The sequence below is a fragment of the Scyliorhinus canicula genome, chromosome 5 (assembly GCF_902713615.1).
Source record: "Scyliorhinus canicula chromosome 5, sScyCan1.1, whole genome shotgun sequence".
Lineage (NCBI taxonomy): Eukaryota > Metazoa > Chordata > Chondrichthyes > Carcharhiniformes > Scyliorhinidae > Scyliorhinus > Scyliorhinus canicula.
Window position 1 is genome coordinate 208776987 of NC_052150.1, and position 26317 is coordinate 208803303.

At 47.6% G+C, this 26317-nt stretch overlaps 1 protein-coding gene across 6 annotated transcripts in view; it reads right to left on the reverse strand.

The window, feature by feature from the left end:
• dpp6a (dipeptidyl-peptidase 6a) overlaps positions 1-26317 on the reverse strand; it is a 1618183-nt gene that overhangs the window by 289523 nt on the left and 1302343 nt on the right. For all 6 annotated transcript variants that reach the window (XM_038798406.1, XM_038798408.1, XM_038798409.1 and 3 more), the window contains exons 6-7: positions 22018-22070; positions 7963-8044 (exon numbers count right to left, since the gene is read on the reverse strand). In XM_038798406.1, coding sequence (XP_038654334.1) covers positions 7963-8044; positions 22018-22070 — 135 coding nt within the window. The remainder of the gene's footprint in view (positions 1-7962; positions 8045-22017; positions 22071-26317) is intronic.

The window sequence follows — 26317 nt, forward strand, 5'->3', positions numbered from 1 at the left end:
TCCATTTCCCCATCAATGACGAATATCTCCATTTTCAGCTTTTAGTGGACCTACATTGCTCTCGTCCACCCGTTTTCCCTTTATATAATTGTAAAATTGCTTCTAATTGATTTTTATACCCCTTGCAAGTTTCCTTTCATAATCCCTTTTCGGAGCTTGTTTAAGCTGATTTGTGACCCTTTGCTGGTCTTTGTTTATATACCATTCGTCCGGATCTGTGCTATGTTTTGCATTTTTGTGAGCCCTTTCTTTCAGTTTTAGGCTGTCCCTACCCTCTTTAATTGTCTAGCTATCCCACCTATCTGGATAGGTGGCAATTTGGAATTAGTGCCATGATCAGATCATCTTATTGAATGCAAATGCAGAACAGTCTCGAAGGGCTGCATGGCCTCCTCCTGTTCATAAATCAGGGGCAGGATTCTACGTCGCCCGGTACCAAAATAGTGTTTTGCGATCGGGTGGAGAATGGGCTCCGATGCCGAAATCGGGGCCGGCACCGATGTGACGCTGGTCAGCCATGCTCCTTCCCCTCCAAAATGGCGTCATTGTGATGCGTACCTTGCGCAGTAGCAATGCCGTTGGCGCCTCATCGGCTGACCCACCTGTGATGCCCCACCCCCGATGGGCCGAGTTCTCGACAGCATGGGACACGTGTGGCAACACAAATCATGAATCCGGTGTAGCGGCTACGGACTGTGTCCAGCGTCGCCACACTCGTCCGGGATCCGTGCCGTTGGCCGGGGCTGGCTTCTGTGAGGGCTGGGGGGACTGGTGGGGGGTGGCCAGTGGGTGGGCTGTGGGGTCATGGATGGTGGGTGGGTCCGCACACGGCTGGCATCATGTTGTACGGTACAACCGCTGCAGGTCATGAGCAGTGCCCATGCGCCAGGACCCGGCCATTCTCCGACCGTTTTTGCTAGTCCCTCACTGGTAACGGAATCAGTAAACTGATGTTTTTCATGTAAACCTCCCGCAGATTCTCCATTCGAGCCAGCACTTAGCCGCAGAAACAGAGAATCATAGAACATAGAACATAGAACGATACAGCGCAGTACAGGCCCTTCGGCCCTCGATGTTGCACCGACATGGAAAAAATCTAAAGGCCATCTAACCTACACTATGCCCTTATCATCCATATGCTTATCCAATAAATTTTTAAATGCCCTCAATGTTGGCGTGTTCACTACTGTTGCAGGTAGGGCATTCCACGGCCTCACCACTCTTTGCGTAAAAAACCCACCATGCCCTAGATGTTAGGATGGACATTAACTTTATTCCATTATACACTAAATGCAACCAAGCTAATGCTGAGATATTGTGATATTTAATATTAGGTTACTACTGGGCTTATTATGATTTTAATTTCATCAATTAAAGTAAAGTATTACGGAATCCCACTCTCATAGAATTATCATAGATTCCCTGCAGTGCAGAAAGAGGCGATTCGACTCATCAAGTCTACACCGAACCTTCGAATGAGAACCCCACCGAGGTCCAATCCCCCCGCCCCATCGCCGCAACAGCACCTAATCTTTGGACACTAAGGGGCAATGTATCATGGCTAATCCACACAACCTGCACATGTTTGGGCTGTGGGAGGAAACCGGAGCACCCAAAGGAAACCCACACAGACACGGGGAGAATGTGCAAACTCCACACCGATAGCCACGTGAGGTTGGAATCGAACCCGGGTCCCTGGCGCTGTGAGGTAGCAGTGCTATCCACTGTGCTACTGCACTGCCCTCATCACTCAGCCCAATTCATCTGAAGGTGTCTAAATGTTATGGTAATTAACTATCGTTTTAGTGTCTGACTGCTCTTGATGTTCTGGCAATGAAGAGTTCATTTACATTTCGTTCAGTTTCATGCTCTACATCCTGCTGTTCACAGAGTTGGCTTGATCAATAATTGATATATTTCAGGCTGGTTTATTTAAGGTGGTTTAAAGCATACTGACTGAGGTATCATCATGAAATCCTCATGAATTTCAACCAAATTATCTGCATTTTGCAGACACACCCTTGCTTCAATTAATAAAGCAAAGGACAACCAAAGGGTATTCAGGATAATGAACCTAAACTATAAAGAGAGGATAGAGAAATGAGGATAATTTATGCTTAAAGAGGAGACACCTCAAGTAAATGTTGTTTAAGCATTCAAGATGTATATTGGCATAAACCTAGACCTAGCAACATGTTTGATGTAATCCCAAATCAACAAGTAAGCTCAGGACCGGTAAAGTGAACAAGTCGGATTAATTATACACAGAAGGTGGTGAATGTTTAGATTGGATTTCCCAAAGAGGCAGCACAGCAAATTGAGTAAGAAGCGCGATGAATATTAGGGCAAGGAAAGCAATTCAGGATAATGTGATATGCCGTGGTTTTTAAAAATTCATTCATGGGATGTGGCTGTCGTTGACTGGGCCAACATTTGTTGCCCATCCTTGAGGGCATTTAAGAGTCAACGACATTGTTGTGGGTCCCTTGTTTCATGATATGCAGGCGCACACACACACACATAATGATATACAGACAAGCAGCTAATGGATACAGAGAACAGGACATGACCAATAAGCAGGCAGGACACTCAGGGGTGGGATCTGACTATAAAAGACACAAGGCACTCATAATCCACATCTTTCCACTGATGAATATCTAGAGAGTCAGTCAAGGGTGTTGTTACAATCTCACACCTCCACCATGTGGCGAAGAGCTAGTCTGGTTCAGTCAGACAGAGTAACCACACTTAAGTTAGCAGAGAGTCGAACTCACGGAGAACTGTGCTAACTGTGCTATTCGTTCAATAAACTTGATTGAACTAACTTCAAGGTCTGGAGTATCTTTCTGATCTAAGCTGCAGCCAGTTGCAGCCAGTGTTAGACCAGTGTACCTAACACGGCATCATGTAGGCCAGACCAGGTAAGGATGGTAGATTTCCTTCCCTAAAGGACATTAGTGAACCAGGTGGGTTTTTACAACAATCGACAATGGTTTTAATTCCAGATTTGTATTGAGTTCAAATTCCACCTTCTGCTCTGGCAGGATTCAAACCCATTTCCCCAGAGCATTGCCCTGGGTCTCTGGATGACTCTTCCAGTGAAAATGCCACTACTCCGCTGCCTCCTCTGATATCTTTTCAACTTCAGGACTGACTCTCATCCAGGTATTTCCCTCAGCTCCACTTCCTTAAATCTAAGGGTAACAGACTTTAACAGATATGGTGGACAAGTGATTCAGCCGTCCACTGTCAGATTTGGTGGCTGGGCTACATAAAACATTTTTGAGTGCTGCTATTGTCTGCTAAAATTGCTCACTATTCCAGCATTATCCCGGAATGCAAAGCTAACTTCTGGGTTCACTTCCCTACTGCAAACCATCTTCTTAAACCCTTTTCCTCTCTCTCTTCCAACAAAAAGTGTGAGGGGTTTATGGATTTGTTTGACACTAAGATTAAGATCATCCAATCAGGTGTCTCAGCCATATCCTCCCTTTCACTAGCCCGCCTGGGCAAACATTCTCCAAAGCACTCCCCTGCCATATTCTCAAACATTCACATTTTTCAAGTTCCTCTCCAAATTTCTTTCCTGCCCCCGACAAATTCATCTTGTCCATGGGACTCACCTCCTGCTCCCTGATCCCTCTTCCCACTGAATGGCAGACTACCCAACTTCCGCTCTTGGTTTCCATGTTAACCAACATCGTGACTGCTAATTTTGCTTCAGATGTTGTCCCTGCCGCCTTCAAATCTGCTTCATCAACCTCTCTCCTCAAAAACAAACCCCTTGATTCCTCTGACCGGGCAGACTACTATCCCATCAATGCCCTCCTTTCCACTCCAAAGTCCTTGAACATGTTGTTACGATAAGACGTAGAAGCAGAAATAGGCCAGTTGGCTCATCGAGTCTATCTCAGCCTTGAACATAATTAATGACCCAGCCTCTATGGTAAAGAATTCCACAGATTGGAATTGGATATGGGCAGCACGGTAGCATAGTGGTTAGCACTGTGGCTTCACAGCGCCAGGGTCCCAGGTTCGATTCCCTGCTGGGTCGCTGTCTGTGCAAAGTCTGCACGTTCTCCCTGTATCTGAGTGGGTTTCCTCGAGGCACTCTGGTTTCCTCCCACAGTCCAAAGACGTGCAGGTTAGGTGGATTGGCCATGCTAAATTGTCCTTAGTGATCAAAAAAGCGTAGGAGGGGTTATTGGGTTAAGGGGATAGGGTTGAACTGAGGGCTTAAGTGGGTTGGTGCAGACTTGATGGGCCGAATGGCCTCCTTCTGCACTGTATGTTCTATGTTCTAGATTCACTATCCTCTGAGAGAAGAAACTCCTTCTCATTTCAGTCTTAAATTGGTGACCCCTTCCCCTAGGATTGTGCCTTCTGGTCCTAGAATCATTACAGTACAGAGGAGGCAATTTGGCCCATTGAGTCTGCATCGACCCGCCAAATGAACACTGCACCTAGGCCCTATCTCTGCACCCCTGCGCTCATGGCCAACCCACCTAACCCTGCACATTTTTGGACTATGGAAGGAAACTGGGGCACTCGGAGGAAAGGGAACTTGCAAACTCCACACAGATGGTCACCCAAGGCGGGCATCGAATGTGGGGCCCTGATGCTGTGAGGTAGCAGTGCTAACCACTGTGTAACCAGGTCACCCTAGACTCTCCCACAAGGGGAAACAACCTCTCAGCATCTACCCTGTCAAGCCCTCTGAGAATCCTATATGTCTGAATAAGGCCACCGCTCACTCCTCTGAACTCCAATAAGTCCCTCCCACATCTGTTCCCATCTTTCCTGGTTTGAATCCCTCCAATCAGGTTTCCAGCTCTCTGCCACAGTATTGAAACAACTCTTATAAAAGTCATATGAGGCACCCTATGTGACTGGGGCAAAAGTAAACATTTGTTCCTCATCCTTCTCGACTTGTCTTTGACACTATACTACTCCAATGCCTCTTTGCTGCCGCCCAGATAGATGGGACTGCTCTCACCTAATTCCATTCTTACCTATCTAACAGGAGCCAGAGAATCATATGCAATCACTTCTCTTCCTGCTCCTGCGCTATTGCTTATGTTATCACCCAAGGATCTATCGTTGACCCCCTTCTGTTTCTCATCTACATGCTGTCCTTTGGAGACATCATCCAAAGCATAGCTTTAGTTTTCACATATAGGCTGACAATGCCCAGCTCTACCTCACCACCACCTCTCACGACTCCTCCCATGTTGCAAAATTAACTGACCACTTATCTAACATCCAGTACCGCATGCGCAGAAATCGCCACCAATCAAATACTGGGAATATTTAAAATGTTTGTGGTTCCCTAGCTCCCAACTCTGCTGACAAGCCACCAACTCCATCCTCCCTGGCAAGAGTTTGAGATTAAGCCAGTCTGTTTGCAGACTTGGTGTCATACCCAGCTAGCGTTGCCAACTCTGGCTGGCCATTTTCTGGGAGACATTGACGGAAAAGACCTCATGGATGGCCAGTTGCATGACATGAGCGGGTTATAGAGTTATCCGATTGTTGTATAAATTTAAATACCGCAAATACAAATCATGTCCCATCTTCTCTGACTGCTGTCGATGCACAACAATTGAGGGGGGAGGCACTATCAGCAACTATCAAGTGTTAAATCCTTACAATAAACCTCTGGTAAGCAATAGGAACAGGAGAGTCTCCTGGTCACCCATGCCTGATGCAAAGTAGCATGAATTGCCATGGAGGGTATGGGTGTCATTGGGGATGGGTGGAGGGGCACAGGTTTGCACGAATGGCACATGGGGAGTAGCTGGGAGCTGTTGGGGTGTGATGGGTGAGGCTTAGAGTTCTTAATATTTGGCAACACAACTAGGACGAAGTCCCAGAGAACTGAGGTGGGCCTTTTAACCATCACTTGGCAACTCCTGTGGCAACCTTCGATCCACATCTGGGATGGCAGGTGTGACTCCAGCACACTCATCCCCCACCCCAACAATGAAGATCCCACTATTTGGGGCACTCTTTCATGACACTGCGCACCCACGTCAGGAATGAAAATCCAGGTCAGTGTCCCAAGCAAATCAAGTATCTCAGGAGAGCATGAAAGATGAATGGCATAACACTTCCAGATGTCAACCCCCCTACACCCTTGAATTTGAAATATTCTCCTGCACTGCACTCCTTACAGCAACAAACATTGAAGTTGTATTTATTCCTTTCTCTCCAGTCACCTCACATGTCCATCAGAACAGCAAACATCCACACTCTCTCTTTGTGTCACCTCACACCTGTGTCTCACACTTTTGATCTTCCCTTCTTTCCACACAATCCATTTCTCACATACTCAAGTCCCGGCCTACTCTACTTGTTGAGAACTCCATGAAGAGGCAGCTGGCTGTGGTGCTGGCATTCTATCCACTGAGAGACACCTTGATGACTGCTGGCAATGTGCACCCTCCAGGTACACTGCGAAGGAAATCTCCGATCTCAGCAACAACCAACACACAGCCTGAGCCCCCTGAGACACTGGTGCTTCGAAATGTTGAGAGAGCTGATCTTCTACCTGTAGACCCTGCGCTGAAGGCCTCACCTCCTTGGAATTGGACCTCTGGGTCTATCCTTTCTGCCTTGTGGCTGTGGAGAAGCCAGCTGGTGCTGCTGCTAGCGTTGCTTTTGGTGCAGTTGGTGTTAGTGTTCTTCTTCTTCCTCATCAAAGTTTCGCATTGGTGCGTTCATGCCAGGGTATCGGTCGATAGCAGGGAAGCACAGATCAAGGTGAGTGAAATGCACGGCCGGTGAACTGACTTTCACGAGGTTGGAAATCACATGTCAAGCGCTAAAACCACATTCTCAGCAGAAGATCTGTGAGCTGCAACCTCTCACCTGACCTGTCACTGTTTGAAGGCTTCCCAGCCTAACAGTTTCACTGAAGATGCACTCCCCACTATGCCCTCACCTTGTTGCCCCAGTGAGCTGCAGAGAGCTCAGGAAACCCGTGCAGTGGCTGTTGAAGGTAGAATGGGGAATTGCACAGGCGCCTTTAAACGTAAGCTGGGTAAGTAGACAAAGGAGAAAGGTTATGCCGATAGGGTGCAAAGGAGGGTGAGAGGAGGCTCATATGAGCATACCAGCATGGGTCAGTTTGGCCAAATGGCTTGTTTCTGTACTGTAAATTCTACCAGGTGGGGTTTTGTGCACCCCCCCCCCCCCCCACACCCCCCCGGATGTGTTTTCCAGTGGCGGAGACAGGCCGCAAATGGCCGCCAGTGGGGTTCTTCTAGTTCCGCCGATAACCACGGCGCTTTGCGTGGGGAAACTGCCTTTGGTGGGACCGTAAGATCCGGCTGGTGGGTAGGGCCGGAAAATCCCGCCCTATGTAAGAAAATATCAGAAATAGGAACGAAGGAGTAAATTGACAAACATGTTCAATTATTTTATTTTTGGTTAAAATAGATATTTGCTGCAAACACTGACACCAATAATGTTGGCCGTCAGTGCTTAAGCAAATGAAAAATCCAGTCCTTACAATTGGAGACGAGAGTGTCGGATGGAGCAGCGTTGCTGCCCGTGGCTGATAACAGCAAAGCAATATCCCTACATTGAAACTGGCTCAATATCAGAAATTAATTAATGCCAGTGGACATAAAAGCCGACTGGGAGGGCATGATCTACATTTTGAATTAAGAAAGAAACTATCACGCTTTCGACACTCCGCTGCCCTTTGCCGCTATAAAACAGTCAGGACATTTATTGCATTCTTGGCTGTAACTCGAAAACTCTTCCCTAAATGTCAAATTGAACATTGCAAAGTCAGATGTAAGGCGAATTTACACTCATAAAACTCATGAAATTTGCTCGGTCTTCTTCATTTTGAGTTTTCAAACTTCATGACGTGCAGAGGGTTTGGTGGAGCCCTTGAAGGCTCTAATAAAATGCGTCTATACATGTGTCATAATAAATAAAACAAATTCTCACCAGCTGTTGACCTAGGACACCCCAGCCAGCGTACAGCAACTCTGCCTCCCGAACCTCAGGTGGATTCAAGGTTAGGTGCTCCCTGTATTGAGAAGGAAATAGGTCAGATTTCTATCACTCAAGCCGGTCAGAAAGTTCAGCAACAGGAGTCAGCTTGTCTTGTGATGGCAAACATCAATCGCTTGCCCCCGGAGAGGGTTAAGGAATGTTCGGAAGCGAGCATTACAACATACCCAAGTACAGAAACTGTGACTGGTGAATCGAGCAGGAAGAGAAAAAAGGTTTGGATCAAAATTAAATTGTCTTTCATGCTTCCCTGGTTTCTGAGGAGAAGTTGGCTCACCTAGATGATGTTGAAACAAATCTTTATTGTCCGACGAATATACAGTAAATGGCAGAACCCTTAATTGACAGTCAGAGGGGTCTGGGTGTACAGATCCACAGGTCACTGAAAGTGGCAAAGCAGGTGAAGAAGGTAGTCTAGAAGACATACGGCATTGGCCACCTTGCCTTCATTGGCCGGGGAATTGAGTATAAAAATTGACAAGTCATGCTGCAGCTGTATAGAACCTTCATTCGGCCGCACTTGGAATATAGTGTTCAATTCTGGTCGCCGCACTACAAGAAGGATATGGAGGCTTTGGAGAGGGTACAGAAGAGATTTACCAGGATGTTGCCTGGTAGGAAGGGCATTAGCGATGAGGAGAGGTTGAATAAACTTTGTTTGTTCTCACTGGAACGAGGGAGGTTGAGGGGCGATAGGATAGAAGTCTACAAAATTATGAGGGGCATAGACAGAGTGGGTAGTGAGAAGCTATTTCCCAGGGAGGAGGGTCAATTACTAGGAGACAAAGGTTTAAGGTGCGAGGGGCAACATTTAGAGGAGATATGCGAGGGATGTGATTTAACAGAGGGTAGTGGGTGCCTGGAACCCGCTGCCGGAGGAGGTGGTGGAAGCAGGGGCGATAGTGACATTTAAGGGGTGTCTTTACAAATACATGAATAGGATGGGAATAGACGGATCGGGGCCCCAGAAGTGCAAACTGTTTTAGGTTAGGCGGGCAGCATGTGTGGTCGTCACCACTGTTGTATTGTATGTACTGCATATGAGGTGTATTATGGTAAGGCCCCTGTACTACAGGTACGGGGGTAGATCCCTGTCTGCTGGCTCCGCCCTGTAGGCGGAGTATAAATATGTGGGCTCTCCGAGCTGCAGCCATTTCAGCAGCAGGTGCTGGAGGCTACACATGTCTGTGTAATAAAGCCTCGATTACACTCTACTCTCGTCTCGACGTTATTGATAATGCATCAGCATGGTCGTCACAGGCTTGGTGGGTGAAGGGCCTGTGCCTGTGTTATACTTTTCTTTGTTCTATGTTCTTTGAATGCTCGGGGTATGGGTGGTGCCGGTTCAGCAGAAGAGCCGGTTAACAGGGGGTGATATTGCTACGGAGACAAGACAAGGTGCTGCTCTATTTTTGAGGGGGAGAGGTGAGGGTGGGGAGCGATGAAGCGGGGCAGTCAAGGGCCCCGGCATTGCAGGCATCACACGACCAACAGCACTACTGAAGACTAAGGTGACACAACTCACACCACAAAGCTTCAGGCTGGATTTTAACAGAGACTGAGCTGACGGCTGCACTGTCAGCTGCTCTGACTGGTCCATTTCTGTTCAGGACACAATAACCAAAACTGACCCAATAGTTCAATAATTCCAGTGTAAAACCCAACAACAACGCCTGCAGATTTACAACCTTCAGGGCAGCACTGTAGCACAGTGGTTAGCACTGTTGCTTCACAGCTCCAGGGTCCCCGGTTCGATTCCCGGATTGGGTCACTGCCTGTGCGGAGTCTGCACATTATCCCCGTGTCTGCATGGGTTTCCTCCGGGTGCTCCAGTTTCCTCCCGCCAGTCCCGAAAGATGTGCTTGTTAGATAAATTGCACATTCTGAATTCTCCCTCTGTGCACCCGAACAGGCGCCGGAATGTGACGACTAGGGGCTTTTCACAGTAACATCATTGCAGTGTTAATGTAAGCTTACTTGTGACAATGAAGTTTATTATTATTAGGATATTGTTATCATTAATCGTAGATTGTTTACAGAATGCATTATCTGAACACAAAGTGGTTGGCTTTTTAGAAAAATTAAATTGAGTTATCAGAAATTCTGGTTATGTGAGAACCCTGGTTGGTAGAGTGTTGGTAGAGATGTTGGTAGAGAGTGTTGGATAACACAAGGGTTTACTGCAGTTAAAATTAGAAGGGGCAGTACGGTGGAGCAGTGAGTTAGCCCTGCTGCCTCACGGTGCTGAGGGCCCAGCTTCGATCCCGGCTCTGGGTCTCTGTCCATGTGGAGTTTGCACATTCTCCCTGTGTTTACGTGGGTTTCGCCCCCACAACCCAAAGATGTGCAGGGTAGGTGGATTGGTCACGCTAAATTGCCCCTTAATTGGAAAAAATTAATTGGGTACTTTAAAGTAAAAAAAAAAATTAGAACAACTGGTTTAACACTCCAGGGGCGGCATTCTCCCCTACCCAGCGTGGCGGGGGGTCCTGGCGTAGGGGAGTGGCGCCAACCACTCCGGGGTCAGGCCTCCCCAAAGGTGGGGAATTCTCCGCACCTTTGGGGGCTAGCCCCGCGCCGGAGCGGTTGGTACCAGTAGACTGTCGCAAAAAACCGCGTCCCCGGCAGCGGGGCTGGCCAAAAGGCTTTCGCCGGTCGGCTTATGCGCCGGTGCTGACGCCAGCGGCCAGCTGCCGCTGACATCATCACCGGCGCATGCGCGATGTGGGTTTCTCTTCCGCTTCCGCCATGGCGGAGGCTGTGGCGGCTGCGGAAGAGAAATAGTGCACCAGGGCACTGGCCTGGAATCTGAGCGGGGGGCCCCAATCGCAGGCCTGGCCACCGTGGGGGCACCCCCCGGGGTCCGATCACCCCCCCCTCCCCAGGACCCCGGGGGCCCGCTCGCGCCGCTGATCCCGCCGTTACCAGATGTGGTTCAAACCTCGGTGGCGGGAGAGGCCTCCCAGCGGCGGGACTTCGGCCCATCGCGGGCCGGAGAATCACCGCAGGGGCCTCTCCGATCGGAGTGGCGATATTCCTGCCGCCGCCACTTCCCGGGTGGCGCCACGACCCTGCTGGGGGGCGGAATATTTCGCCCCTGATCAGAGAATAAATGATGCCTTGGATGGTAACAAATGGTTGATATTTACTAGAAAATCTCCCATGGAGCTGCGAATGAGGTGCTCGATACCAAGGGAAGCCTCCAGATGAAACAGGGTTAGAAAACAGGGGTTAACCAGACCAAGGAGCTGCTGTGTTGCATCTTAGGATCCCTCTAGTATCCCTACAGTGCTGAAAGATGCCATTCAGCCAATCAAGTCTGCACCGACCCTCTGAATGAACACCCCTTCCTGGGCCCAATCACCCACCCTACCTTCTTACCCCTCCTCGGGGCAATTTAGCATGGCCAATCCACCTACCCTGCACATCCTGTAGATTGTACATCCTGTTGCCACAGTGCAGCAGTGATAGATGGGGTGGGCATTCGCATCAGTGGCAGGGACACCCATCAGGCCAACTACCCAGTTCAGGATGCCAAACTCGCGGAGTCTTGTCGTGACATCAAACACCCAGGTGAGTGATGAGCATTTCATCAGACTCCGGACCTCAGGCAGGTAGGACAGGCTTTGGGAAGTCGGGATGTGTGCAATTGTGTTGACATAGCTGGTCCATTCAGATTCTAGTCAACGCTTACACCCAAGATGTTAATGGTTGGAGGGTTGATTGAGGTGAGGCTGTTGAAGATTAAGCAGAGATGGCTAGCCCTTTCTTTAAATGCTCATTATCTAAGCCCCATGTACCGTGAAAGTTCCCTGTCACTTGTCAATCCACGCCTGGATTTGATCCAGGTTCAGCAGAGATTGCTTCTTTATTATCCTGAAAACCAGTGTAAAAAATGGAAATCTTTCTTATTCGTTTTAATACATTTGCCCCTATCTAGAACCCCCTTGTAAGTGATTTCAAGGTTTATTCAGTTTGGTTCTAGAAACTTCTATGATGGTGATGTATGAAACGCACACTTACAGACAGTGATTAATTTGTACATATGTTCAATATTTTTACTTCATCTTCAGTAAGCAGAAGCCTGCATTGTGGATTGAAATGCTGGAATGGCACAGGGCCCCGCAACCTTATGATTCAAAAGTCGAGAATGATAGTAAGTGAGGCAGGAATACATGTTGCTCTAGTTTCATTCACAAGGAGGATTACTTATTGTTTGGTAATGTTCACCCTCCAGTTTAATACGGTCTCTTTGCAGCTTGGTTTAATACCTCTTCACACCAGCAGGTGGCATGACTTTCTCAATATTTGCTTCCACAGAAGCACAGCTAACCCTTTAGATCAGGGGTGGGCAAACTACGGCCCGCGGGCCGCATGCGGCCCGCCAAAGGTATTTCTGCGGCCCACCAAGTCATTAAAAAAAAAAAAAAAATTTTTTTTTTTTTTTTAATTTTTTTTTAAAATTTTTTTTTATAAAGGTTAATGGGTGGGGGGGCTGTTGGGTTACTTACTGGTATAGGGTGGATACGTTGACTTGAGTAGGGTGATCATTGCTTGGCACAACGTCGAGGGCCGAAGGGCCTGTTCTGTGCTGTACTGTTCTATGTTCTATATGAGGCGCCCACAATCATAACCGGGTGAAGTAATTATTTTACTTAATATACTATGCGGCCCTTTGTGAATTGTGAATTTCTGAATGCGGCCCTTGCACGGAAAAGTTTGCCCACCCCTGCTTTAGATCCTGAATGAGGAGATGTTGCTCATACAATCTAAGATGGAGCACAACCCGGGTAAACATCCTCTGATGTCACTGCAGATCAGATGATGTACCGCCAGCAGGGGTGTATTCTCTGCGACACACCTATCACCAACCTGCTTCTCACCCAGCTCAGCCCCTCTACAGCTGGTTCTTGTCACCAAGGCCCACCTTCATCTCTCCTGCTGCTCTGGCATCTTCACTTCCCTTGAGCACCCCACTTCGATCCTCTCATCTCCCCTTCACAACCCATGTTCTGCGACAGCAATATTGAGTTTCTCACTGAGATACCGTCCCTCCTTTCTACTGAGCGACTCCTAATGTTCGGGGATTCAATCTCCAGCTTAACTCCAGCTCTGGGTTCAGTGCTTCTGCCCTCCCCAGGCCGCTCCTTCAATTACAAACTCTCCCAACAAGATAAATGCAGGTGACTGCGGATGCTGGAATCTGAAACAAAAACAGAAAATACTGGACAATCGCAGCAGGTCAGACAGCATGAGGGGCAGCACGGTAGCATTGTGGATAGCATAACCGCTTCACAGCTCCAGGGTCCCAGGTTCGATTCCGGCTTGGGTCACTGTCTGTGCGGAGTCTGCACATCCTCCCCGTGTGTGCGTGGGTTTCCTCCTGGTGCTCCGGTTTCCTCCCAAAGTCCAAAGATGTGCAGGTTAGGTGGATTGGCCCTGGATAAATTGCCCTTAGTGTCCAAAATTGCCCTTAGTGTTGGATGGGGTTACTGGGTTATGGGGATAGGGTGGCGGTGTTGACTTTGGGTAGGGTGCTCTTTCCAAGAGCTGGTGCAGACTCGATGGGCCGAATGGCCTCCTTCTGCACTGTAAATTCTATGAGCATCGGTGGAGAGAGAAGGGAGCTAATGTTTCAAGTCTGGATGACTCTTTGTCAAAGCTGGGTACACTACGTTCAGTCTCAGAGAGCGAAAGGTCAAAGAGTATGGTGTGTACACGGCAAGGGCTGGGGTTAGAAACAATGGGATCGGTGGGATGGGAAGTGGTGGAGTGTCCTGGATGACCGTTGGTATCGATGAGTTGTTGGGGCTTGTGCTCAATAACACCTGAAAGGACGAGAAAAAGTCTTTTGTGAAGGCATCAGGTGATATGAAGATTGAAATGAAATTGTGGACAAGGACAGCTTTCAGAGAGGGTGAGTGGGCACCGCTCGAGAGAGATATCAAGTGTGTGCACATGGCGCTGAGCGTGAATCTCAGGATGCGGCAAGAACAGCAATCCAAGTAACATTGCATGTCCTGGAGATGTCTGTAATCCTGGGTGGATTCAAAACATGAGGGGTGGAACTTGAGTTGGAATCCATGTGTGGGATAAATCCGAGATGAAAACAATTGCTGAGGAAGGAAATATGACTGAAAGTGAGTTTTGGTAACACCTTGTCAAACACCAAGAGGGAATTGGAAAGCAAAGAAGGTGAACAGAGCAAAACAGACAAACAGAAATCCCGTCGGGAGAAGGGCAGTACTCCTTCAGAGGAGACATTCCTGGATGAGAAGTGGCGGTGAATTTAAGAGGAAGATAAAAGAAAATTGCTCCGGATGCTGGAATCAGAAACAAAAACTGAATATACTGGACAATCGCAGCAGGTCTGACAGCATCTGTGGCGTGAGAAGGGAGTTAACGCTTCAAGTCTGGATGACTCTTTAGTCAAAACCGTTGCCATTCCCTCGACTTTGCCATCCTCTGTGACCTCTTTCCTCACATTCCTTCAATTACTGACAAGGCCACCTCTCGCCTTTCCTTTGATCCCCTTACCACTCGCACTCAGTTATCCCCATAGAACCCCATGTGCTTCTGCAACCATTAAAGTAAATTTACCCCCAGCGTACTGACAACTGCCATTCCAAAGCCCCAGTTGCTGAACTGTTAGGGTAACCACCATCCTTCTGCAGTTGTTGGTTTGTGTGAGCAACCCTCTCACTTTCATCTCTAATATCTTTGTCCCCAGCAAGACATTTATTCCCGCCATCTCGGTTGATTCCCGGTATGGACCCCACATTTTCCCCCTCAGCTGCAAGGATTGAAGAAGTGAATGTCTGTGGTATACAACTGGCTTAACCAACCCTCTCCAGATCTGATTGGAACACATCAATATTATTAGCCCTCGCTCTCCTCTGCCACTACTGCCCACCAGTCCCAGATTGGGCAGCACGGTAGCATTGTGGATAGTACAATTGCTTCACAGCTCCAGGGTTCCAGGTTCGATTCCGGCTTGGGTCACTGTCTGTGCGGAGTCTGCACATCCTCCCCGTGTGCGCGTGGGTTTCCTCCGGGTGCTCTGGTTTCCTCCCACAGTCCAAAGATGTGCAGGTTAGGTGGATTGGCCATGATAAATTGCCCATAGTGTCCAAAATTACTCTTAGTGTTGGGTGGGGTTACTGGGTTATGGGGATAGGGTGGAGGTGTTGACCTTGGGTAGGGTGCTCTTTCCAAGAGCCAGTGCAGACTCGATGGGCCGAATGGCCTCCTTCTGCAATTTAAATTCTATGATAATTATCCTGTGACATAGAGATGACCCTTTTTCACTTCTTTACAATATTATTGACAGTTTCTTCAATTCCTCCCTCCACCCGAACCAAATATAATACATGTGAGGAACTCAAGTCTTCTTTGTCACGATGATTGTTCTGCTCCCTCTGCTACATTCCCCCCCTTCCCTTTTCCCATGACTTCGCCTGCCCAAGCCCTGAACCCACATCTCCCTCCATTTGTTCTCCTATTTAGTCTCCTGTCCTCGCTGAGCTCACCTTGGCCGTGAGACCTGCCTCCTCCCCTTTGACCCCATTCCCACCAGATTGTTAACCATCAGCTTCTTTTCCTCACCTCTATGATTGGGATTATAAATGGTTCTCCCTCCTCAGCTTCTGCACTCCTCATTCGCAAAACAGCTGCACGAGTCCCAATTTTCTCCAGTTAAACAAAGCCAGTGGCTCCCAGTATGAATTCCAATATCCATCAATTCCATAAACCTGCCATCAATTCTGTCTGTCTTTCGGCCATGGTCTCAGACTAAAATAAACTTTTGACAACTTCAGTATCCTAGTAGATTCTGAGCTATGTTTCTAATCTCATATCCCCTCCATCACAAAGAATTATGACTTCTACCTCTGCACCATCTCCTACCTCTGCTTCAACCTTATCTGCTGCTGAAATCTAAATCCATGATTTGTTACCTCTAGATTTGAAAATTCCAGTGCGTTCCTGACCAGCCTCTCCCTCCACCCTCCATTTGCTCAACCAAAGTTTTTTTGCCTTTATCTGATCCCGCACCAGGGGCGCGATCTACCGGCCCCGTTCACCACAGGCGCAAATCCCATTATGGCCGCTAAGTCTTATGAGAGGGTCAAAACGGGATTTGCTCCGGTGAGATCTGGGCTTGACATCTCCCTCCTGTCCCACTCACTGGTGTCATGATCAGATTCACGCACAATGTAGACATGACCATGATTTCCATGCAATTAAATAAATTTTAATATAATTAAAGGGCTTGAAGCCGGAGCATCAGCCCACAACGTATCCTCCCCCTGGTGGCTGACGTCACGCCGGCGCGAATGTGCATCATAAACTATAACGAATAACTTGTTTTCAAAGGCAAAGACCAGATGGAGGCTCAGAGGGTTGAAGGACAAGGCTGACCATTGCCCCGTCACTTCCAGGAGGCAGTGCCAAATGGGCGGTGCCGGCGATACATGAAGAGGGCACTGCCAAGTGGGCTCTGGTGGGCAGTGTAATTCTCCTTGGGATTGGGGGGGGGGGTGTTCTCCATCTGTGAGGTGGGGGGTAAAGAGGGGAGAGCCATGATGCCGGACCGGGGTGGGGGAGGCCGGGGGGGGGGGGGGGAGAGGCGATTAATGTGAATGCTGTGAAGGACACTTCGTTCATAACATGGGGGGAAGGGGGGAGGGAGGGGTGCCATGGTTGGGGGCAAGTGGGAGAGAGTGGGGAGTGCCACCAATACATCGTTGGTGGGGCGTGGGGGCTGGGGGCTGGGGGCCGGGGCCCTGATACTTGTGGGGATGGTCCTCCGTGGGGAAGTTGGGGGAAATACACTTTAAGTGCAGATCAGGGCGCTCTTTAAATATGCTGCCCCGATCTCTGTGGAGCCGGCCTTGCCGCCTATATCAGACCCAGCCTCACCAGAATGATGGGGTAAACGACCCTCCTTAAATTTTGCTAAATTACGCAATTGATGAGAATTCAAAAGCACTTCATTGGGTGAAAGGCGCCAGGTAAATGCGAGTTTTTGTTCACCTGATTGTGATTCAGTATCGTCCATTGGTAAGTATAAAGGTGTAGACATCAAATGAGGACGAGTCTGGATTTGGCTGTGACGATCCCACTGTATGCCCAGACTTAGCATCAAGGCTCTCACAAGAACAATACGTGCTTGGGTGGTGTATTGGCCGATGCCTGGTGCCTGTGGAACTGCAGCCCAGCAAGATTCAGTGTAGAAGTGGCCAAAGCACCTGAGAGACGCTGAGAGTGGCAACATCACATGACTGTTTCATTGACCTTGACACTGCACTGAAGTGTTTAGCAACCAGGTGAAGACTGAGAAAAATATTTTAGCAATGAGTTACACGTTTGAAAAATAGATATCTTTGAAACTAATTTTCATTCCTCTGAAGGTTAGGACTAGCACAGGGTTACAGCTCCATACGAGCTGACAGCCCTCTTTCCCGTTTCTCCATGTGGTGTTTGTTTCTAGGATGAGATTGTATCATTTCTTCAAGTGGGTATGTCCATAATCTGTGTACATTATCACCAAAGATATAGATCCCATTTGTCATGTGACAAAGAAGTGGAATGTGTTTGTTGACCAATCAAGACATGTTCGTAACAGATCTCCAGAAAGCTGCACGCTGCTGCAACCTTCAAACGAAAAGCTCACAACACAGTTTAGCTGTCCTACCTGAGTGATTAGTGAGCTTGTTGTGTTCAAGGATGGAAGGAAACACAACGAGAGGGGAGATGAAGAAATGAGAACTCAAGCTGATCCAGCGTGACATCCGCACACAAGCACTTTTGCAGCAGGATAATGGATAATGACAGCAGGAGTTCTGGGTGAGTTTTCCATTCCCTGGCGAGTTTAGGACAATCTTGGCAGCCTGCGGTGGCTGGTCCGAGCTGAGGCCAACTAACAGGTGAGCAGATTGCTGGTTGTCGTCGAGTCATCAAGATGTGTTCTGTGGTATCCACAGTTTGTGTTTATTATGAAAAGAAACGAGAGGCAGCCCAGACTCAGCGGTTCACCGAATGGAACGGTTGCCAACCTCTTCCTTTTTGTGGACCATAAATCGTCATCAATAGCTTTTGCACACCACACTGTGCAAAAGCTGCTTTAAACATTATTTTTTACATAGTCTACGGCTGATGGGAGTCCAATTTATATTTCAATGGGTATTAAAAGTGCAGCTATTTCCAATAGTTGAAGATGCACCAACATCTCAAAGACTGCAGCAACCCACCACCACCTACTGAAGGGCAACAAGGGATGGCCAATAAATGCTGGCTGAACCAGCGGAGCCCACATTCCGTAAACGATTAAAAAAATGACAAATACATTGCGGATTATATTGCACAAGAATGTGTGTGAAGTAAATTACATTGCAAAGAATAATGTAACATCTATTATGATACTTACGAGGTACGCACAATTGTATTTCTTTTACCCATGGAGCACCCTGCAGTACCATTGCGGACCACCAGGGGTCCGTGGACCACAGGTTGTGAGCCACTGGCCTGATGCACATCCATTGTAAATTTTGTCAATTTAGCTCCATTCAACCTATATGTGACTTTCTTGGTCAATTGCCCCAATCGTATGTACTTTTTGGATGGACTGCTGTGAACACGGTAGCATAGTGGTTAGCACAATTGCTTCACAGCTTCAGGGTCCCAGGTTCGATTCCCAGCTCGGGTCACTTTCTGTGCGGAGTCTGCACATTCTCCCCGTGTGTGCGTGGGTTTCCTCCGGGTGCTCCGATTTCCTCCCACAGTCCAAAGATGTACAGGTTAGGTGGACAGGCCATGCTAAATTGCCCTTAGTGTCCAAAATTAACCTTTGTGTTGGGTGGGGTTACTGGGTTATGGGTCGAATGGCCTCCTCCTGCATTGTAAATTCTATGTATCTATGAATATTTTGGATATTTTGTCAAGGTGGGGTAGGAAAATGAAATAAAAAAGGACCACAATATGTGAACCACGCAGAATCTTGCATCCAATCAACTGATGGTGGAGCAACTTTGACAGCCTTACACGGAAGATTTGAATGTAAGAGTTCGAGAGCAGAGAGCAGAAGAATCCTCTTGCCACCGAGAGTTGAGAGGCTGTAGACTTCACTCCAAGAGTCGGTGATTGGGACAAAAGTCATGTCAGCATTCAGGGTGAATTATTTTCTCGCATGGGTGAACACCAACATGTGTTGTAACTGCTATGCATTTCTATGGATAGAAGACCTAATATACAGCACGGGGGAAAGGTTTGCTGTGACAGTGTAATGAGAACAAGAACACGAGTCGGAGCAGAAGTGGAGCATTTGATCTTTGGGGCCTGCTCCGCCATTCAGTATGACCATGGCTGGAGTTAATAACTCCTTTGCAATTTATGTTAGAAAAGACAAGGAGTAATCTCTAAAGTGGTGCACGTGAAACTGGACCCGGGCCCTCGGGAGGCCATATTCGGGGTGTCGGACCAGCCAGGGTTGGAAACGGGCGCGGAGGCAGATGTTGTAGCCTTCGCCTCGTTGATCGCCTGAAGGCGGATCCTGTTAGTAGAGATCAACCTCTCCAACCTGTGTCCTGGAGTGGCGGGGGGACCTGCTGGAATTGTTGACGCTTGAAAAGGTCAAATTTGAACTGAGGAATGGAAGGGTTCTACAATTCATGGGCGTTAATCATTATGCACTTTTGAGAATTGGATTACATAGCCCATTAGGGAGCGGGGGGGGGGGGGGGGGGGGGGCAGGGGAGAGGGACTGTCTGTGTTAATCGTGATTATGGGTGATTCCTGATTCCTCTCTGTCATTTGTTTATGTTAACATGCGGGCTAATGTTTGGGGGTTTGGTGGGAGGATGGGATCGTTGTTATCGTTATGGGTATTGGCATTACATTCGTTACTGATTATTGTTTATTGTTGGGTGTAAATTTGGGAGAAAATGTGAAAAAGGAGAATAAAAATATTTTTAAAAAGGATATGGCAAGGAGAAGAAACCTTCTGCCAGAACTGCCTTTTTAAGGGTTTGGAAAATGTGAATCCACAGTGTTACTTCAAACTAAACTGCATAAGTAGAACGAGTGGGTAGCGGTTCAAACTTATAAAATACTTTTTCAATGATAGGTTCCAGAATAATACACAAAGCATAATCAATATGAAGAGGAAACGTCCAGATTAGAGCAGTAAATACGACCAGGGATCATTTCGGAATTCATGACTGAGATTTAGTGCTAGCGATTGTGTTGCCCCCCCCTCCACCCCCCTCCCCGCCGCCCCGCACCAGGTTGGATAACAAGTAGGAATCCCATGTTGCTTCTACAAGGGATTCCCAATCCCCTTCGAAGTGTCCTGAGGTCTTCCACCCAATCAAGCCCCAAGTGGGGCAGAAATCCCACTCCCGGGAGCTGCCGACTAATCAGAAGCCGGCGGAGCTCCACCGCTGGCAGTGCTAAGACCCAGCCCGAAGATCGGCACTGGATGCCTGGACATGGGTAAGTGAGGGAGGATCGGGGGCCGGGGCCTGCCGGAGGAGCAGCAGGGTCTCAGAGACAAGGATAGGGCATTCCCAGGCCCCCTCTTTCCTGCTGCTGGTTCCCGTGATGGGGCATTGACCGCCTGTGAACAAGGGGCCCGATTGACATGGTGGCCACGTGTATTCACAATTGCTGGGTTGGGCCCTTCCCACACTCACCCACCACCCAGTGGGGACAGTTTTCCAGATGCCAGGAACCTGCCCAATTCCCCTATGATGCCACTTCAGTGGATTTGATTAAATCCAGCTCCATGAGGGTGCCTGGACAGAGTAGAGTGAGAAATTGTTCCCATTGGTGTAAGGATTGAGGCTTGGGTGTGAGAGGTAACTGATTTAATGCGACTGATAAAAGAGGCAATAATGGCGGCATGAGGAAAACCTTTTTCACAATGAGAAGTTTGGGTCTGGACGGCACTACCTGAGGCTGAGCGAGAGGCACGTTCTGGGGCACTCAGAAGGGAACTGGATAATATCTGAAGAGAAGGGAATAAATTTAGAGGGCCATGGGAAAAAGTTCACAAGAGGGGAGGAGTCTTTGTCAATAAGCCTGAAGAGGCAGACAGGGAGATTCCTGTACAGCTGGGAGTTGTACGGTAACAGAAATGTAAAGTTTAGTACATTTGTGATCAAGTAACTATATATATTTACAGATATTCATGTTTGACTATTTAACTGGTTAGATATTTCGAATGAAGGACCTGTGATGTGTAATAATTGTTGTAATATAGGAGATGCAGTAGCTAATTAACTAATAAGTTCCCAAAACCAGCAATGAAATTAATGACCGCGGTGTTTGTTTTAGTTGTTGGTTGAGGGATAAGTATTAGCCTCTTGGGAGAACTCTCCTGCCCTTCTTTGAAGGGTGCCATGGGAACTTTCACATTCACCCAAGAGCCTCAATTTAATATCACAGCCCTCATCACTGTACTGAAGTGTCAGCCTAAAGAATGTGTTTAAATCTCTGGAGTGTGACTTCCATCCACAACTTTCAAAAGGCAAGAACGCTAACAGGGAGTCGTGGTTACCATTTAAAGCCATCAAATCAATCAGTTTCTTTTTATAAATGGAAAACAAAAAGGGCCTAAAACCCAGGCTACGCCAATCCGAAATGCATCCATTTGCTTCTAAACTCTAGTTCCCAATGTATTTGCCAACCCAAGCGGCCACGTTCGCCCTTAATATGTTCCACCTTAATTTCTGTAATGGAGCCCCTTCACAAAATGGCCGCCTATTTTCAGTCACAAAGCTCCAATTTGAATCTGAGAGGGTATTGAGAGACAAAAATGGTTATGAGTTGATCCATATTACTGAAAGAGGAAGCTGTGCAATGCCATCCCCACAATGCTCAATTCTCACTGGAGCTGTGTCAATACAGAAAATATCACAGAGGTGAGCCCTGAACAGCATACGATCAGTCGTTTACATGAATAGAAATGTTCCAATACAGTGCATTACTTACCAAGTGTGTAAGTTGCACAATGTGTAGTAAGCTGTGAAGGAATGTCGGTGGGTCTGAAAAAAAACATACAGACACATTAATGTATCAATGAACATTAATTGACAAGTTCAGACTTACCTCTTTATTCCATTCTCTGAGTCCAGTGTGTAACATAGTTGCCACAGACAGCAAAAAGGTAAAACAGGAAGATTAAGCAGTGCCCTGTATTGTCGAGGTAGGTTTAATTTAGTGTTGCTCTGTAAGGAAGGGTAAACGTCAAGTTAGGTTAACATTAGACAAATATGTTTCCATCTGGGGGTTTAGTTTCAGATAAAACTGTGCTTCTATTGTGGTAAGAGGGGGTTAAGGCATGACAAGTAAACTAGCTTAGAGAAATATGAAGTCATTGCTGAGTAAGCAGGGGCACCTTCAGGGGTGGAATACTTTTTGAGTTTTGTTTTAGTTCAATTCATTAGTAGTTGGTTAGAAAGCTAGAGAGGGAACATCTCTCTCAGCCTTGCTAGAATAAAAGCCATACCACAGAATAATGTATACAAGTTCAGCAAATTTAAAGAACAGCTAGTTAAGGAAACCAGGGAACTGATGACAAGTTTCCAAGAAATCTAAAATTAAAATTCTTTGGGAACAGGGCACTGCTTATGAAAGTTAAAGTAAGACCTTTGAAGAGAAAAGCTAATATGGTTGGCTACAGACAAGTGACATATCTGAAGCAATTCTATGGTTTTGTGTCCTTATTTCCAGTGTTTGAAGCAACAGTATTCTGTTGGGGATTGAGTACCTGGGTTCGTGTAAAAGCATTAAAGACAAAGGAAACCTGAAAGGAGAGGTGGAAAACCTTGTGCTGGATTCTTTGTCAAAAGTGGAGTGGAGGCTTTGTTTGGAAGGATATGTGGAAAACCTGGAGTGGATTTGTAATGCAAACAGCTGCTGGAAAGCATTATTTGAAAGAAGATTTTAAAGTGTGTCTTTTTGAGAGTAAAGTTTAGAAACTCTCATGTGACAATCATCTGGGGGAGATTGTGAGAAATCCATGGAAGATTGATTGAGTGGCATCAACCATTTGGTTTCAGAGTTGGGTGTTAACTTTGAAATGTGTACACATTTATGAAGTTAACAGTGACAGTGGAACACATTCCTGTCTCCACCCAGGGCAGCACGGTGGCCTAGTGGTTAGCACAGCTGCCTCACAGCGCTGAGGTCCCAGGTTTGATCCCGGCTCTGGGTCACTGTCCGTGTGGAGTTTGCACATTCTCCCCGTGTCTGCGTGGGTTTTGCCCCCACAACCCCAAAATGTGCAGAGTAGGTGGATTGGCCACACTAAATTGCCCCTTAATTGGAAAAAATAATTGGGTAATCTAAAAAAAAAAAATTTAAATTAAAAATTTCTGTCTCCACCCTGTAGCAGGAAAGCATGCGGACTGTCATTTAGTTATGTTGCTAATTGAGGACCTTAAGTTTCCAATTAATGCTGGTTAACACAACAGTGGGTGGTGAACATACCATGTTCACCAGCAGGGGCTGGTTTAGCTCACCAGGCTAAATCGCTGGCTTTTAAAGCAGACCAAGCAGGCCAGCAGCACGGTTCAATTCCCGTACCAGCCTCCCCGGACAGGCACCGGAATGTGGCGACTAGGGGCTTTTCACAGTAACTTCATTGAAGCCTACTCGTGACAATAAGCGATTTTCATTTCATTTCATGTAGGGAGAAAAACACTGTTGGGAGTGCTTGCAGGCTCCACAGGAGGGTGGTTCCATCGTTCAAAGGCACACCTTGTCTGAACCAGGGAACTGACATTGCGAAGGAAGGCCCAGGGAAAGCCATCGCCCTGTTAATGCTGCCTTCTCCGCCCAGATGCCGGGACCGATAGTGAGTTATCCAACTTGCTCAGCCCGGCGCAATCAAGATCCCGCCCTCGCTAGGCAAGATCCAGATCTCCATAGTTACAAGTGCTTCGTGGATCATTTAAATACCTTCTTTCCAGGTCCCTGAATACCCAGATTCACCCAGCGCCACAGCTGGGTGAACATGCCAGGGTGACGTTTAGTACTGGTCCATGCAAATATGGACCAGGTGTAACGGCACCTGGGGGATGGCCCTCGCAGGCCATTGGGGACTCCCAGGCTATTAGGGATAGGCTAGGGTGGTACTTTGGTACTACCAGCCTGGCACTCTGGCAGGGCCACCTGGGAACCCACCCTGGCAGTGTCACTATGGCACAGCCAGTGTGCTCGTGTGGCACCATCAGGGATACTGCCAGGGTGCCAGGCTGTCAGTGCCAGGGTACCTGGATGCCAGCTTGGTACTGCAAGAGCTTGGTGGTTGGGGGGCCTTACCAGTTGGAGCGAGCGTGAGCGGTTGGGGAGGGGGGGGGGGGGGATTTTGCAGGGTCCTTGGCAAGGTTGGGTGTGATAAAGCACGGGGGACCTGACAGCATCGGGTGGGAGTGGGGAGATCAGGGCTGCCGATAAAAATGGTGCCCGATCTGCTAACAGCCATTCCTGGAGGTAAGATCAGCTCACCAGCAGGAAATCCCTCTTAAGTTCGGTGTCGTCGGAAAGAAACTCCTGGAAGCCAAGTAAAACAGCAAAGTGCAGTTGAACAGCAGGGTGTTTCTAGGTGCTGCAGTTGCTGAGAAATACCCTGCTAAATACGCCCAACAGTAGACTTAATTTTAAGTCCATTGAATTGCACCCTGTATTCTTTACTTGTTTATGGAATGTGGGTGTGGCTGGCAAGGCCAACATTTGTTGCCCATCCCTACTTGCCTCTGAACTGAATATCACGTTAGACCATTTCAGAAGGCCACATTTGGGCCCGACCAGGTAAGAATGGCAGATTCCCCTCCGTCACAAGTGAAGCAGATGAATTTTGAATGACAATCAATTGTAGTTTCATGGCCAGCATCACTGAGGCTACCTTTGTGTTCCAGATTTTAATTAATTAAAGCTCGTTTCCACCGGTTGCCATGGTGGGATTTGAAGCCATGTCCCCAGAGCACTAACCTGGGCCTCCAGATTACTAGTCCAGTGACATTACCACTACACCACCATCTTCCTGCGAGGAATTTCCAATTCAACAAAACCAACATCACTGTTGGTTTCATTTGATTCTTCAGGAGGATGGGAAGACCCCTCCTCCTCATCCCGTCAGTGCAGCGTGGTAAATCACAAATTATTAGAAATTCTCATCAACTGAAAGAAACATGAACCATCTGGAGCTCCTTATGTTTCGCCAGATAGAATCAGTAAAAATAGCAATCAGGAGGCCGCAATCTATTGAGGTTTGCTGGCAGAAACACACCGCATTGTTCTGCAAATATGTGGCATACAGATGCCAAAATATGTTATGGATATCGCAGTGATGTAATTAATGGTCAATTTGAGAATAGCTTCGAGTCAGCACACTTGGGTCACCTCAAAACTGGGCATGATTTCCAGCTGTTCAAACTAATGCAGACTTTGAAGACTGTTTAAAAGTGAAAACAACGTGTCGGGAGATGGGGAAAAGGCAGGAGGGTGGCACTAAGCCATGCTCGTTTGGTGAGCCAGTGCAGTTGCTATGGGCCAAATGGCCTCCTTCAGCGCCGGAACAATTCTGTGATTCTGTGAAAAGGAACTGAGGGGATAAAAAGGAGTGAAATTTGCCAGTGATGCTCATTTATCAATGGTACCATTGCTGTGATTTGCAAGTAGAGGCAGTGGTGACAGTTGTGACGAAGAATTATCAACCTGAAATGTGAACTCTGGTTCTCTCCCCACAGATGCTGCCTGACCTCCTGCGTACTTGCGGCATTTTCTCTTTTTATTTCAGATTTCCAGCACCTGCAGTGTTTTGACCGAAGAGAGAGCGGTCACAGGCGGTGAGGCTGGCCCACGCCACACAGCTGAGGATCCACTGTCCCTTCACCTGGATGACCTGTCTTAAGTGAGATGTTCATGGCAGCCAAAACGATCCTTCCCTCTCACTGACCACATGTCCACTGTCATGCAAGATCTCCAATTGATGGGGCTGGAACTCTTGGACCAAGTAGAAGAGCAGGGGTTTGTCTTGGAAGTGTTTGGTAGTACAGCTGTAGTTGCCCCTGTTATGGGTATCCACAATATGTAAAGATGGCTGGAAGTCTTACAGACTTCAACCTTGCGAATAAGATGGAAATTTATGCAAATTAGGTCTAATGATATGCTTGCCATATTTAGGCGTGATCCGGAACTGACCATCGGGAACAAGTCGGGCAGATAGCAAATTGATTCGTGCCCGGTGCAAATCTAGATTTTGGCCTTTCCCGCTATTTAGCTGGCG